This window comes from Zonotrichia leucophrys, chromosome 3, assembly GCF_028769735.1.
Source record: "Zonotrichia leucophrys gambelii isolate GWCS_2022_RI chromosome 3, RI_Zleu_2.0, whole genome shotgun sequence".
Classification (NCBI taxonomy): domain Eukaryota; kingdom Metazoa; phylum Chordata; class Aves; order Passeriformes; family Passerellidae; genus Zonotrichia; species Zonotrichia leucophrys.
Genome location: NC_088172.1, coordinates 41,167,571 through 41,181,408, shown reverse-complemented (window position 1 = coordinate 41,181,408; position 13,838 = coordinate 41,167,571). Strand labels below are relative to the sequence as shown.

Here is a 13,838-nt window from a genome sequence, read left to right as displayed (position 1 = left end):
GCAGAATGCTTCTCACCATGCAGCTGTAGATTTTTGGTTGATTTTTATGACAAAGCATATATCTTGAAACAAGTAAGCAAATGGGGTAAAATTTTAAATAAATATCAGAGTGAGTCCAAACCCTATAAAGACAACCTTATCAATTATTTTTTTAAAACTAGAATTGGTGGAAAGTTTGAGTAAATCTGTAAAGATTGTGCTGCTGTAAACAAGAAAAGGATGTAGAGTAATCACAGATATTTTGGGTTTTCTCCCTGTCTCAATCTCTGTTTTATCCAGATCAGGTGTGATCATTTACTCTTTGTGAAGGCCCCCAATTTCCTCTGACAGTGAGTAAAGAAAATGAGTATAGCTTGTACCTGTTGAGGAGATACATTATTGGCTGCTTGCCATTTATTGATGGAAATCCAAATACTTTGACCACTCCTCCTAATGACATCCTATGAAGTCTCACCAAATTGGGCAATATGGGATTGCCAAGGGAAGTATGAGGAAAAGAAAGTGAGGAGTACCTGTTCCTTGCAATGTAATCTTTGCTCTCCCATGTAGCAATGTCCAGTGGCTCTTTTTTCATAAAGTCTATGTCAGAAGCATTTCTGAATCTTTCCTCTTGTATTGATGCGAGGATAAGAAATCACACATCGTTCCTATGTTTTGGGAAATAGGCTGGGGCATTTTTCAGGAGGTGGCATTTAAGGTAGATGTTGGGTGAACAGGCTGATTTTCTAGTCCTTTTTGTAGAACAGAGTATCGGTTGGAATTTTATTGCTGAGCCATTTAACATCCTCCAAGAGTTTCACTTAATTTAAACATCCATGTTTGGAACACAATCAAACTCCCAAATGAACCTTATAGATTACCTAATATTAAAAAAAAAAACAACCATAAAGACTCTTATTCTTGCAGCCTTGACTTCTCAAATTACTTAGTCTGCTTGCTGAGCAAGATGAGTTTGTTTTCAAACACAGCATAGAGCAGAATAAGTTGGATAACTAGATATTTTCCTCTCCAATCTTAACTGCAATATTTTCTTAATTAAAGTATTTTGATTTGGGAGGAAGGAGACATGCGAGTAGTTAAATAATTTCACATTTGCATGTACAAGCGTTTTGAAGGAGATGTTATTCACCAGCCTCCTCAAACACCTGACAATATCTGATCACTACTGGATCATTCATCTAGAAAGCTTTGATTTTTTATTTGTTCATGTTTTCCTAATCAATCCCCTATTCAGGATACATGACCTTTAATTCTACATTTGCCATGACTTTGGCGTCCTGTGCCACTTCTGACTGCTTCTTTGACATAGTTTCTGCATGAGTTCACTATATATATATGAATAGAACTACAGATGTTATGATCTTATGTAACACTTAAAAAGTTGGCGTCATTTGCTGCTAAGACACTTTGGTATTTAAGGGATTGTAAAATTAATGTTGCATCTGTGCATACATTGGTATTTTTGAAAGGGTTGCTATTGCATGATCATTATAAATAGTTATTTGTTTTTGTATATATGAAATGCACACACCATCTCTGCACATGCTAAACTGATTTCAGTGCTTTCAGGCTTTAATTGGTGAAGCTGAAAATATAGTGCAACAAATTTTTATTGCAGCACTAGTTTTCTCTCAGAAATTTTATGTTCATTACCTAGACACTCTCACCTCAGTTTCTTATCCTTTCATTAACCAGTTGTTTGCTTAAAATGTATCCCTTAACATTCTAGCCTTGCTTTTTTTTCCTGTTTGGTGGAGTTCTGGGGGTGGTTGATTTTAGCCTTTATATTTCTGGTGGCTGGGACACATATGTTCTCTGTCCCTACACAACTGGCATATTTCACTCATTAAATGTTTGTTTCAGCTGCACTGTCTGTTTTCTGTGGGAACTGTGAAGATTTGAGATGTTAATGTTCTTTCAAAACCAGAAAACAATATCAGTTACTCCCTTAAGATTGCTGGTAGAAAGCCCTTTAATAACCTCGGTTTTGTTATATGCCGTTGTTTCAGGTTCAATGGATCCAAAAGACTTTCTGAGGGAAGCACAAATAATGAAGAACTTGAGACATCCAAAGCTTATACAGCTTTATGCTGTCTGCACTTTGGAGGACCCAATTTATATTATTACCGAGCTGATGAGATTTGGAAGTCTTCTAGAATACCTTAAAAGTAAGCAAATGACTCTAAACTCATTTTAAGAGTGCTGCAGTTTAGTAAATACACTAACATAAAAGATAGAAGTACAACATCCTAGTTTAATGTAAAAGCTGCATTATTTGTCATGTGTGGGGGTGAGAAAAGCAGAAAGGTTTATGAATTTTTGACAACCAAAATATTTTAAAAGTAGGAAAGAATTGCATCCACAGTCTGATTCTTGCCTTATAATGGCTCATATTTTTTCATGCAGTTCTAGGAGTAGATGGGAACATACACAAAGGAATAAAAATATAAGTATCCAGAAGGATAGGTCATCATATTTGACATGAAATAGAAGCACTTCCACAAAATGTACTTAACAGTTTTGAAAACTATTACTAGTCAGGGATAGCTTTTCACTACAAATTTGTCCCTTGCCTGTCTCATCAGGGCTTTTATCTCAGTAGCACTTCAAAGTGCTCTTTTGAAGGCAAATAATAATTAAAAATAAAACTGTACAGCCTGGAACAGACTAGCATAATGATTGCACTTTTAAGTTCACTCCTGTTATTGGGAAATTCTTGATTCTAGTGTTGCTACCCATTTTCAGTTTAGCAGATGTCTGTGAGATGCTAAATGTCTTTAAAGCTGTAATGATTTCTTGAAGACAAAATGTTTGCCACGGTTGTCATGCTGAATTTTTTCTCTGTTTACAGCCAATAAAGCAAAGCCCTGTGTAATACCACAGACAGCATTTACCATGACACATGCCTTCCCCCATCTTCTCTGCGGAACCATTTTTAAATGAGGGTCTGTCCATGCACAATTTCAGCTAAAGAAATCTCTGACACAGAGACAGCCCTTCCAGGAGCTGCCCACAACGGGTCTGCCATGACCTTGGGCCAGATCATCCACAGTTTTGTAGGCATTTGCTGGCCAGAGGTAGCAAGGTACACATTTCCTTCAAATCCTCATCTTTGGTGCATTTGTGTGTAGATTGCAGCTTATCTGATTGAAAGAGCCTGGCACATCAGGAAATGATTGGCGTGCATGGAAACATTTATTGCACTGGAGAAATAGCTCTGAGAAAGGCAGGATGAGTCACAGCTGTTGCAGAGGTGAAAATTGGCCTATTAGTGTGCATAGAGTAAACATGTCCAGAGCACTTCAGTGCTGCAGCCTCTGTGTGGATCAGCTGCCAGCATGAGCACAGCACTTTGCTCCTTGCCTAAGTGCCCGCTCCTGTAGCTCTTCATCAGAGGCTGTGGAAAGTCAGCTGGTTTCCATGCAGCCACCAAGATATCCATAAAAATGCCCAGTTGAAACCCAGTCTAGTGGTATCCCTCCCTGTCTGATGGCCGATGCACAGGGAGGTGCACAGAACTAAGAGGTGGAGGCAGAGATCCAAGGGTTTTGATAGGTATTGTGGTCAGAGAAAAGTCATTGCTGTCAGTGTGACTAATAAGGAAAGAGATTTGAAGCTCATATAGAGCTCTGTGGCTGGAAGTGATCTATATCAGCTGGAGTGTACAGTTCCTGCTAAGTTTTCTTGAGATTCAGCCTCTGCAGGAAACAGGAAAATATTTTCAGAAGGCTTCTGTCTCTGTGTGCACTATGGGTAAATAAAGCAAACTAGAGTGGAGGAAAGTCCAGAGATATTCTTTGTTCCTATTCCCCTCCTAGAACTATATGGTATGCTTTTCCAGCTTTAAAAGTCCCTAATATTTTATTCACAGTTACTATCACATTTCCCCATAATGACAGCTACTTAATAATGATGGACATGGGAATTCCCTGTGCACACTGTAAATGTACTTTGGGAGAGTTCTTGATGAGCACTGCTATGCAGAGTTATTGAGCTGCCACCAGTATGAGAAAAATGCACCTGAAAACTTTTCTTTGTTATTGGAAGTGAATGAGATTGTCATAAATGTATGACTGCTTTTATCAATTCTGATGGGCCTAGGGCTTGTTCTGGCAGGTATGCAGTCTTGAAATTCAGTGAATTATTGTGGAGGCAATGCCCTCACTGGAGAAAGTGCTGCTTATTTATTTTTCTCTTTTTTATTGTCAGATATCTGTCAATGAGAATATTTTCCTGTCTTTTCTATATGAGCGATTATGATAGATTGCTTAGAACGGGGTGCAGACCCCAAGACTTCTTTAATATTTTCTCTAATAAATTTTTCATATGAGGTTGAGGGTTTTGTCAAAAAATATTAGTAAAAAAGGACATGGAGGTGCTACATTTTCTCGATCAGTTAAAGAATAATCCATGGGATTATTTATAAATTTATAAATTCAGCAGTAGTGCCTGATTTTGAATGTGAAAGTTATATAAACATATCTATATCTATAGCTAGCTGACTAGATATAAACTTAGAGTAGCCTTCCACTACCTAATGGGAGCCTATAAGAGAGCTGGAGAGGGACTATTTACAAAGCCAGGTAGTGACAGGACAAGGGGGAATGGCTTTAAATGGAAATGTGGTAGGTTTACATTAGTGGGATGAAAAAGTTCCATCAAATAAAATGCCAGAACTGGAGAAGGCTATTTAAAACACTACTAAGACTACTATCACTGTAAATCAATTAAAAATAATTGAGAGAAAACAGCCAGCTACAAAAGTTTTATTCCTCTAACACAGAGGCAGTAAGTAAAAGTCACCAAGCTGATGACAGAGAGCTGCCAATAAGCCTAGCAGCAAGGATTTAGCTTTTTGATATCAAGGCTCTGAAACAAAGTTGAAATTGTTTAGAGTGTGAGAGGCTACAGAGGTAGAAAGCCATGCTTCAGTGCTGCAGCATTTGGGATTGTGTGAATTGGTCCTTGAATGTAATACTGATTTGGCTTACAATCAATTACCTCCTGGTTTAAATTCTTTGCATTGAGAAGGTTGGTTAGCTGTTCCCAAAATGCCACAAATTTGGACTCTAATGTGTTATACCACAATGAATTTTTTTTTTGTTTGCTACCCGTTTTACAATTTTTGGCTGCAGTTTTTAATGGCCTGAGACTCCTTAATTTGTAGAGGCAAGTTGCTCATCTCAAAGTTCTTCTACTACATTGTTTGAACAATGATCTTCAATTGCCAAATCTCAGTTTCTGGAATTTGGTGGTGGGAATGACATGCACATTGCTTCAAAAAGTTCTACTGGAGAAGAAGGCAGCTTGAAATCATCTCAAGAAGTCCTACTCCTGAGTAGCAACAACAGAGATAACAGCATGAAGCAGTCAAGTGGACTGGAAAGTGAAAATTAGTTATACTTGACAGCAGATGGTATTTTTCCTAGTCAGAATCATTGGAGAACAGGGAACAAGGACAATTTTGTGATTTTCCATCTTTAGTCAGCTCTAGCTACAACCACGGGGTACAGACATAAACTCTTACTCACGGTTCAGAACAGTTTTATGAACCCTTAATATCAGAAAGGTGCATACTATGTTACTATCAGTTGATAAAAGATTTTCTTTTCGGACTGCATCAGCAGCTCCTTCCTGGCCTTGATTAACTCCTGCGTGTAGTATCTACTGTTTTAGAGAAGATGGGACAAGCATTATTACTCAGTTATTAGGAAATAAGTAATGCCATTCAGAAATCCCTGTCATTTGGGGGGGCTGTTACTTTATTCAATTGCATGATTTGGTTTATTTGTGTTGACTTTTTTGAACCAGGCAGGTTTTCAGTTATTTATGTCTGAAATCAGCATCTTGTTGATGTTCTTACGTTGTTCTTGTCATCTCCTTTTTAAACAGAAGATGGAGGCTCTCAAATCTCCCTGACACATCAAATAGACATGGCTGCTCAGGTGGCTTCTGGGATGGCATACCTTGAATCTCAGAACTATATCCATCGGGATCTGGCAGCCAGGAATGTTCTTGTTGGTGAGCACAATGTTTACAAAGTGGCAGACTTCGGACTTGCAAGAGTTTTTAAGGTAGGTTGTGAGAGGCTTAATTCTTTTTGCTTTTAACTTTTAACTCTGGAGAACAAGGTGGAAGAGGCCAACTAAAGAATGAATTGATGGGTTAAGACAAAGGCAAGCCCAGGGAGAAAATGACCTATGACATGTTCACTTTTATCTTCTACCTGCATTATCCCATGTGAGGTCAGAAGTTGTCCTGTGCCTTTGCGTCAGTCTGAAGAATCTTGGTGTCTGCTTCCCTCCCAGCCACCCAGGAAGGATCCTGGCAATACCCAGATTTATCCACAGTGTTTGCAACATGGAGAGGACTGATGGAAAGATTGTACACCTGGGCCTGTAAGGGAAGGCATATAAAAATGTATTGACGCATATTCTCTCCTTGTTCACTGCCCCTCTGCCTCCATGGTGCTTGTGATCACAGTTAGTAATCATAAAAGGACCTTATTCCTCTCCACAGCTAACAGCAACATTTGTAAAGTGAGCTCTCAGAGCTTTAAGTCTGATGCAAATTCTTTGCCACTGCACTGTTTTGGTTTTTTTCTCTAGTCCTTGAAGGCAGAGAATGCCAAGGGTCACCAGCCAAAGTATCCCTTTGGAAGAGCTATGGTTTAGAAATGAGATTTCCTACCTCTGAAAATTATTTAATCAGTGTTGGAAAGATTTATTTTGCTGTATTTTATGGATTTCAATATGAAATCCATAATTTCTGAGGCTGTGCTTGGATTTTATTATTTATTTATATTCTTGCACTGAGAAGGAAAAACAGAGAAAAAGGTCTTCTACTTCTCATTTTGTTTTTCCATTCCAACAGCAGAAATTGAAGTTTATAACAGAATTTGATTTTTTACATACTGAAATATAGAATAATGGCTTAAAAAAGGCATCAGGGGACATTGAAAATTCTTTTAATTTAATTTTGATTGTTCTAAATATGCGTAAGTTCGTATTACAAGTTCTTTAACATAAAAAATATATATTTTTAAATGAACAATGCTCATAATGCATATGTTTCTTATTTCTAAAGATTAGTGTTATGGTCAAGATACCAGCTGTATAAGTATAGAGATATAAGTCAATAACAACCAGTATTTTCAAAACCATTGAGCATTGCAGCTGGGAAATATACATTCTGTATTTAAACAATCAAAAAAGCAAAATCTGGTACATGTACATCTGGATTTACATGTGAAAAACTTGACTGAGGCTTTAGGTGTGACTTATGTATACTAAATTATGTGTAGGAATTAAAGAGAGAAGAAATGTTCACAAAATTTAGATGTCCTTGTGATAAACCTTTGTCATGGTTTGAGCCTGGCACAGAGCCAGTGCCCCCATGAAAATGCCCTCACCCTGGTGTCTGCTGTGAGATGTGACCAGGAATAAGCAAAACAGGCTTTAGCTTAAACATAAAGAACACTTTATTACCTAAACTACAGGAAAATAGGGAAAAACTATAAGGAAAAGAAAAAAATTGAAAACCTTACAAAAAACCACTTTCCTCCTCCCCACTACCTGACTTTCCCAATCCGATACATTCTCCCAAATTACCAACTGCCCAGCCTGGCACCACACTTTAGTATACTCAAACTTCAGTTCATGAAGAGGAAAGGAGTCCTTCTTGTTCCATAGGCTTCCCCTGGAAACACACTGAAACCTCGTGTGCTTCCCTGTCACTTCGGCACCGCCCGGAAAAAAAGTCCTTTTGCCGCTTGTGACATCTTCCTTCCATGCCCAGTGCTCTCACCACTGCGCATGGATCAGAGCTGCTTTTAGGGTTGTCTTTCAAGGATGCCTTGTCTCACTCCAAAAAGGCACAGTCTCTGCTTTGGGACATCTGTCCCCCCCATATTTTTCCAACCCCCTGGGGCTGGGGGGTCCTCACGATGAACCCTCCTGGTTCTGAGCCACTGCTTCCCCCTAAGTGCAGTCTCTGTGTCACAGGAACTAACTGAGTCCATGGCCACAAGAAAAGTCCAGCCAAAAGGCCACTCCAAATCATCTCTCCCCATTCAATCATCTCCACGTTCTTCGGGCCAGGTCCTTGTCTCATCTCATCTCTTATCTCCCTTCTTATTCAGCTTCGAGGAGGATTAGCATTTTTGCAAGGCCCCAATCATGAAAGAAAGGGGTTAAAACTTTCAGTCTCTGTCCCGGAGCTGCGGCACTCCCACACACTCCCTGCCGGGCACTCCGGCCGGGCACTCTTCCCCCCCTTCTCCTCCTGGGCCGGCTGCTATCACATTCGGTGTCGCCGGCTCTCTCTCTCCCTCCTGGGGGGGGGGGGGGGGGGGGGGATGGCTGCCCGAGGGCTGACTCCCTGGAGTCTTCCACCCTTCCATCCTCGAGGGCCTCCTCACCTCCCATCTCTGTCCAGGCCCAGGGCCTACCACGTGGCTGCCCCTCCCCCGCCCAGCAGCAGCGGCTGGACGGGGGGGAGATCTGACCTCTTCGCTTCGACGTCCCAAGAGAGCCTCCCAGGGCCAGAGCCCTGCTTTTAACCCCTGTGTATTCTCGGAGGTGTGTCCAAACCCCACTGGCTACACCAGGTGTCAGTATCAAACTCAGAACATTCATTGGTTTGACCACAGCATCCCAGAATTCCCACTCCTTCCTGGTCAAACCACCACAACCTTTAAGGACATGATTCTACAAACTGGCAACTCAACAGTTTTTTTGTTTCTTTCACCTACACTTTACATTAATTAGCTCAGGGGAAACAAATATGTTAATATGGATCAGTCAGAGTTTATTCTTTCTTCCCCAAAAGAAGCTTAAGCCACTGTTATCAAAGTCAATGACCCTTCGACATCACAATAAATCACAGAAGAAATCTTCTGAAGTTCATTAGCTCTTGCTCTTGCCTTCTCTCTTTACTCTAGACCAGACGTGGAGACATTTGGTCTCTAGTGTCAGCAGGATGCTTACACTGCCACTCCTGACACTTTTGATATTTTGCATGCCAGGTCCAGAATTCACAGCAGCAAGTCATAATTAATCAGGAGACACTCCAATGGTGTGTGCTTGCTTGAAATGATAAATGCTTTAGAAAAGCCTCTGATGAAGCCTCTGCACTTTTCAACTGCAAAGCTGAATCCAATGGTAGACTTCAGAAAATGGGTACTTACCTAAAAAACAAGAGTTTGGTTAAAAGATAAGATTAGGCACGTGCTGAGCTTAGTCAGATGCTTAAGTGGTTTGCTGAAGCAGGTCTGAAACCAGGCTTGTTTTGTTTTACCCATGATAGGTAGAAAATGAAAAAATATATGAAGCTAGGGCTGAAACAAAACTCCCAGTGAAATGGACAGCCCCGGAGGCAATCCGCTACAACAGATTCAGCATTAAATCAGATGTCTGGTCCTTTGGGATACTTCTGTTTGAAATAATCACCTATGGGCAGATGCCTTATCATGGTAAGTACTTTAACCTAAAGAAATGATGTCCAATTTTTTTCTTGATTTCAGAATAACACAAAAAAAGAAGGTTGAATGCCTGTACTATGGGCATGTTAAAGGGTTAAAATCTTAAAGAGAGGAAGACGGTTGTTGAGATGAGGTCCATTTAGTGGGGCAGACCTTCTGGCTTCCCTGGGCCTCCTGGCAGCTTTGCAAAAGCTGTGGTCAGCACACATTCAAGCTTCCTCTTGATGGAATCAATCCGCACTGCAGAGGCACCTAATCCAGCTGGCTATTTTCCTTCATCATCAGATCAAAGATGCCAATTCTTGGAATGTGAAAAAGGGAAGAAATAAAGGAAGGGTTTTTTTGTTTCCCAACCTGTCCTTTTTGAATTTTTTTTTAGTATATCTCATGGAAGAATAGATTATGTGTGAAGCGCTGAACAAGCACTTCAGAAAGAAGGTGTCTGAAAAATAAATCAGGGTGCTTTTACCCCCCTCTCTCATGTATGATTGTTGCAGTGAAAAGTCTTCATAAAGGAAAGGATCACAAGTATAAAATAATTAAAAAATAAAATGTCACCAATCTCAAAAGTAGATATAGTAGTCTGAGAGCAGCTACTATTTCTAGTACTGTGAGAAATGCTCAAGGAACTGTGGCTCCAATAACACAAGATATCAGTGAGATGATTGACTGTGACTCATTTTGTGCTGGTGAGTAGAACACAAGGGAAGAACTAAAGCAAAAAAAAGTTATGTTGTCTGTACAGGCCTGAGGGGTGGTGCGTTTGCCATAAACTACATTTCACAGGGTCCCAAACTGATATTTTCTGTAAAAGAAAAAATTGATTTTGCTTTTTGATTCCCACCCTCACCTCCTGCAAAATTGTTCTGAAGAAAAAAAAGCAAAGCAAAATATCCTGAAGTCTTATATAAACTATAGTTGTGTACATACAGACACAGGCACAGATAAATAAATAATTTTATTATAAAAAATATGTAACACCATAGCTCTGGATATTGTCTGAAAACTCATTCAGTATTATCCCTTTGCAAAGGTATCTGTATCTTAAGAGTAGAAAATATCATTTTACTATTTGATTACTTGGTATTACTTTCAGGAATTTGTTCTCAGTAATCAGTTAGAAGAGTTTATGTTGATTTGTGGTGGCAGTGGATAATGTGCAGACGAAGCACCATCAGAGATCTAGGGAAAAGAGCACAGTTCAAGATTTAATTTAAAAAGTAAAAAATTGGAAGAGAACAGGACAATAGTCCTAGTATACACAGGTACAGTAAAGATAGGGAAATGAATGGTTTCTTCTGCATGACTGGTGGTGATGTAGGAGGGGGGATACCATTGCCCAGCTGCCCTTGTGGAAACAGGGCTGACTTTAGGAAAAAGTTTCTAAATTTGAGGAAAATTCAGCAGCAGATCAGGTTTTCTTAGGAGATTTCATAGTCACTGAGACTAGAGGCATTTAGGAACTATTTAAGCTAAATAGATGTCTGAAAAATTTTGACAAACCCAAGTGGTGGAAGAAAAGCCTCACATGCAGACAAACTTATTTGTGATGCCTTGCAGCTGGCACAGTCAGGGTGAGGTGGTGTGGAAATGTTGGAGTTGGTTTTTAATTGCTGGTAAACATTAAGAGATGAGGCTCTGTCCCTGGAATCGTTCAAGGCCAGGCTGGAAGGGCTTTGAGTAACCTGGTCTAGTGGAAGGTGTCCCTGCTCAGGGCAGGGGCTTTGAACCCGGTGATCTTTAGGGTCCTTTCCAACTCAAACCATTCTGTGGTGATTCTGTGCTGAAGAGAGAGGAACACACAGCACCCAGAAGCAGATCCTGAGTAGCCTGATGAACTCCTTTTGGCCTGCAGGTATGCCAGGACACCAGGTGATCCAGATGCTGGACAATGGGTACAGACTTCCTCAGCCGGAGACGTGCCCAGCGCCGCTCTACGGGATGATGGAGAAGTGCTGGAATGCAGAGCCCGATGAGCGGCCCACCTTTGACTCCCTCAGTGACCAGCTGGAGAACTACTTCAACAACGAGATCTATTCCTTTACCTAGGCCCAGGCCATGGGACATGAGAACTCAGGATGCTCCTGAAGGACATGTCCTAGCCAACATGGCTAACAGTGGCTGTGGAGTCAGCCTAACCGCAGGCGTGGGGTTATTTGGGGGTGCTGAAGAATCCTGGTACACTTCATTCCCTCCCTGATCTTCAAAGACTTAAAATTTTGCTGCTGACAAGTGTTTTGCAAGACAAAGCATCAGGAAGCTGGAGGGTGGATGTTTCTAAAAATTAGTCTTCTATTTATTTTAAAACAACACGTTGAAAGAACAAACAATTGAAATTAGTCTAGCTAAGTATCTATTGTAGCTTTTTGTAATTTCTTCATTGGAGTAATTATTTAATGTTAGACTTTTAATTCCTATCAGTTTGTTCTCGGGAAGGAATGTGATGGCTCTACACAGCAGCATCTGTGCTCCCAGAGTACTTTCATTGTAAAAAATAATAAAAGTAATCCTGTGACTGATGGCTCTGATTTGTCAGAATCCAAATTAATTGCCTTGCTTTGAATTGAAGTACATGTGCTTTTGCCAAATCTGAAAATAATGGGAGATATTCATGGGAGAAAAGAAATTATTTTGTTTTGTAGATGCACAGGCTGATCTTTTTATATTTTGTCTACTGCACTCCTTTTCCAAGAATAAACAAAATTATTATTTTGAATTATTATTAGAAGTTGTTTGTTCTTAAGATTGTTAAATATCTATGAGTTATTGTCCATTGAACTGTGAGGGTTTATTTTATGGCTCTTAATTTTAAGGATATTGGATGAAAGGACACTTTAACATGAACTCAAGACTGTCTCAGTGTTTTAGAGTGACTGTCTTTTCAATCCTGCTTCCCCAAATCATAAACCCTCTCCAGCAGGGCAAGTCTAGGTATTTTGCAGAGTAATTAGTAATCTTTTCTTCTACTTTCTTCAGGTTCAACTTTAGTACAGGAGATTTAAGTAACAGATGATCCATTTTATTTTGTTCAATGGAGAAATGGAGCCCAGGTGCTTCTTCCAGCACTCTATATAGCTGGCTATAGACATTAAATTTTTTTACCCTTTCCCTAACCATGGTATCAGTTCTGCTAAAATCTGGTATCACTGTGACAGTTTTATTTTTTCAGTTGTGAGGCTTACAGAACCAAGTTTTAATTATTTACTTATGATTCATCAGTTAATTATTTAACAATATAATTCAGGAATTAAGAGCTGTATTGTGTTGACATAGTGTGAGGTCAATACAAGTGTGCTACGATTTTCCTCTAATATCAGTAAGATCCATTACTGGATCTTGGTGGCTTTTATTACATCTTTTCCGTATGATTATCTTCACTTTATATTTCAAATCTATTCATCTTGTTTGCTTGCCTTGCTTCTAATTTTTAATTTCCTTTCCCCCTCCTCTTACTTTGGAAGATAGCACACTGCTCATTTCTTTCATACACACCTCTTTAAGTACTCATTATTCAAAAGTCCTCTCCTTATTTATAATTTTTCTCCTCTTTCTATCTCACTACAGTGGCTTTCCAACACTGTGTCTAAGTTCAACTTAATTTTCTGTGCAGTGTTTCTCTCTACTAATCCTCTTTATACTAATTAAATTTGTAAAGCATAACACAGCTATAATTAATTAGCTGTCATAGCATCCATGTGATTTTTGGAAAGTAATCATCCACTCTGAAAGAAGAAGAGGTTGAATGGCTTTGCCAAACCCATCTGATAAGAATTGGCATGGAAGAGCCTGGGACATTCCCAGTCAAAGTCTCCCGCTGTCCTCCATCCATGCTTGTTTTGAGACTTGTGCTAACTTCTGGCTCATGGCCTCAACAAGATATTATTTATGATTATCAAACTTCCATCAATCCATGCATCTCTTGTCTAGCTAGGAGCTGTGTTTAACACTGTTACAGTATGAGGTTAACCAAGCCCACAGAGTGGGTTTATGTAATAATAATTGGAATGCTCTTATGTGGAAAGACCTCTGCATCAAACTTGTGATCTTCCTGTTTAAGCAGTATTTCTATGATTTTTCAGACTTATGACATCAAGGATGTTGCAAATAAAAGCTGAGTTTGCCCAATAAAAAAAGCCCAAAAAACCAAAAAAAACACCAAAAAAAACCCAACAAACCAAACCCCAAAACTGCTGCTAAAAGATCAGCATAGATGTGTGCATTTCAAAGGAGACAAGCTGCTAGAAAAAAAAAAAAAACCTGACAGCTAGGAAATAGGAAAGTTTTCAGAGTTCCAAATTACACTAATTTGGTCCAAGCTGCTCTGTGCTGGCCTCTGCCCTTGGGTGGAAGTCAACAG

At 39.6% G+C, this 13,838-nt stretch overlaps 1 protein-coding gene across 1 annotated transcript in view; it reads left to right on the top strand.

Annotated features, from left to right (window-relative positions):
* The window catches only part of FRK (fyn related Src family tyrosine kinase), a 47,078-nt gene extending 35,329 nt beyond the window's left edge, over nt 1-11,749 (top strand). The window contains exons 5-8 of the mRNA XM_064706893.1: nt 2,010-2,168; nt 5,893-6,074; nt 9,307-9,472; nt 11,337-11,749. Of these exons, the coding sequence (XP_064562963.1) occupies nt 2,010-2,168; nt 5,893-6,074; nt 9,307-9,472; nt 11,337-11,530 (701 nt within the window). The 3' untranslated portion in view covers nt 11,531-11,749. The remainder of the gene's footprint in view (nt 1-2,009; nt 2,169-5,892; nt 6,075-9,306; nt 9,473-11,336) is intronic.
* Nucleotides 11,750-13,838: the final 2,089 nt, after the last annotated feature.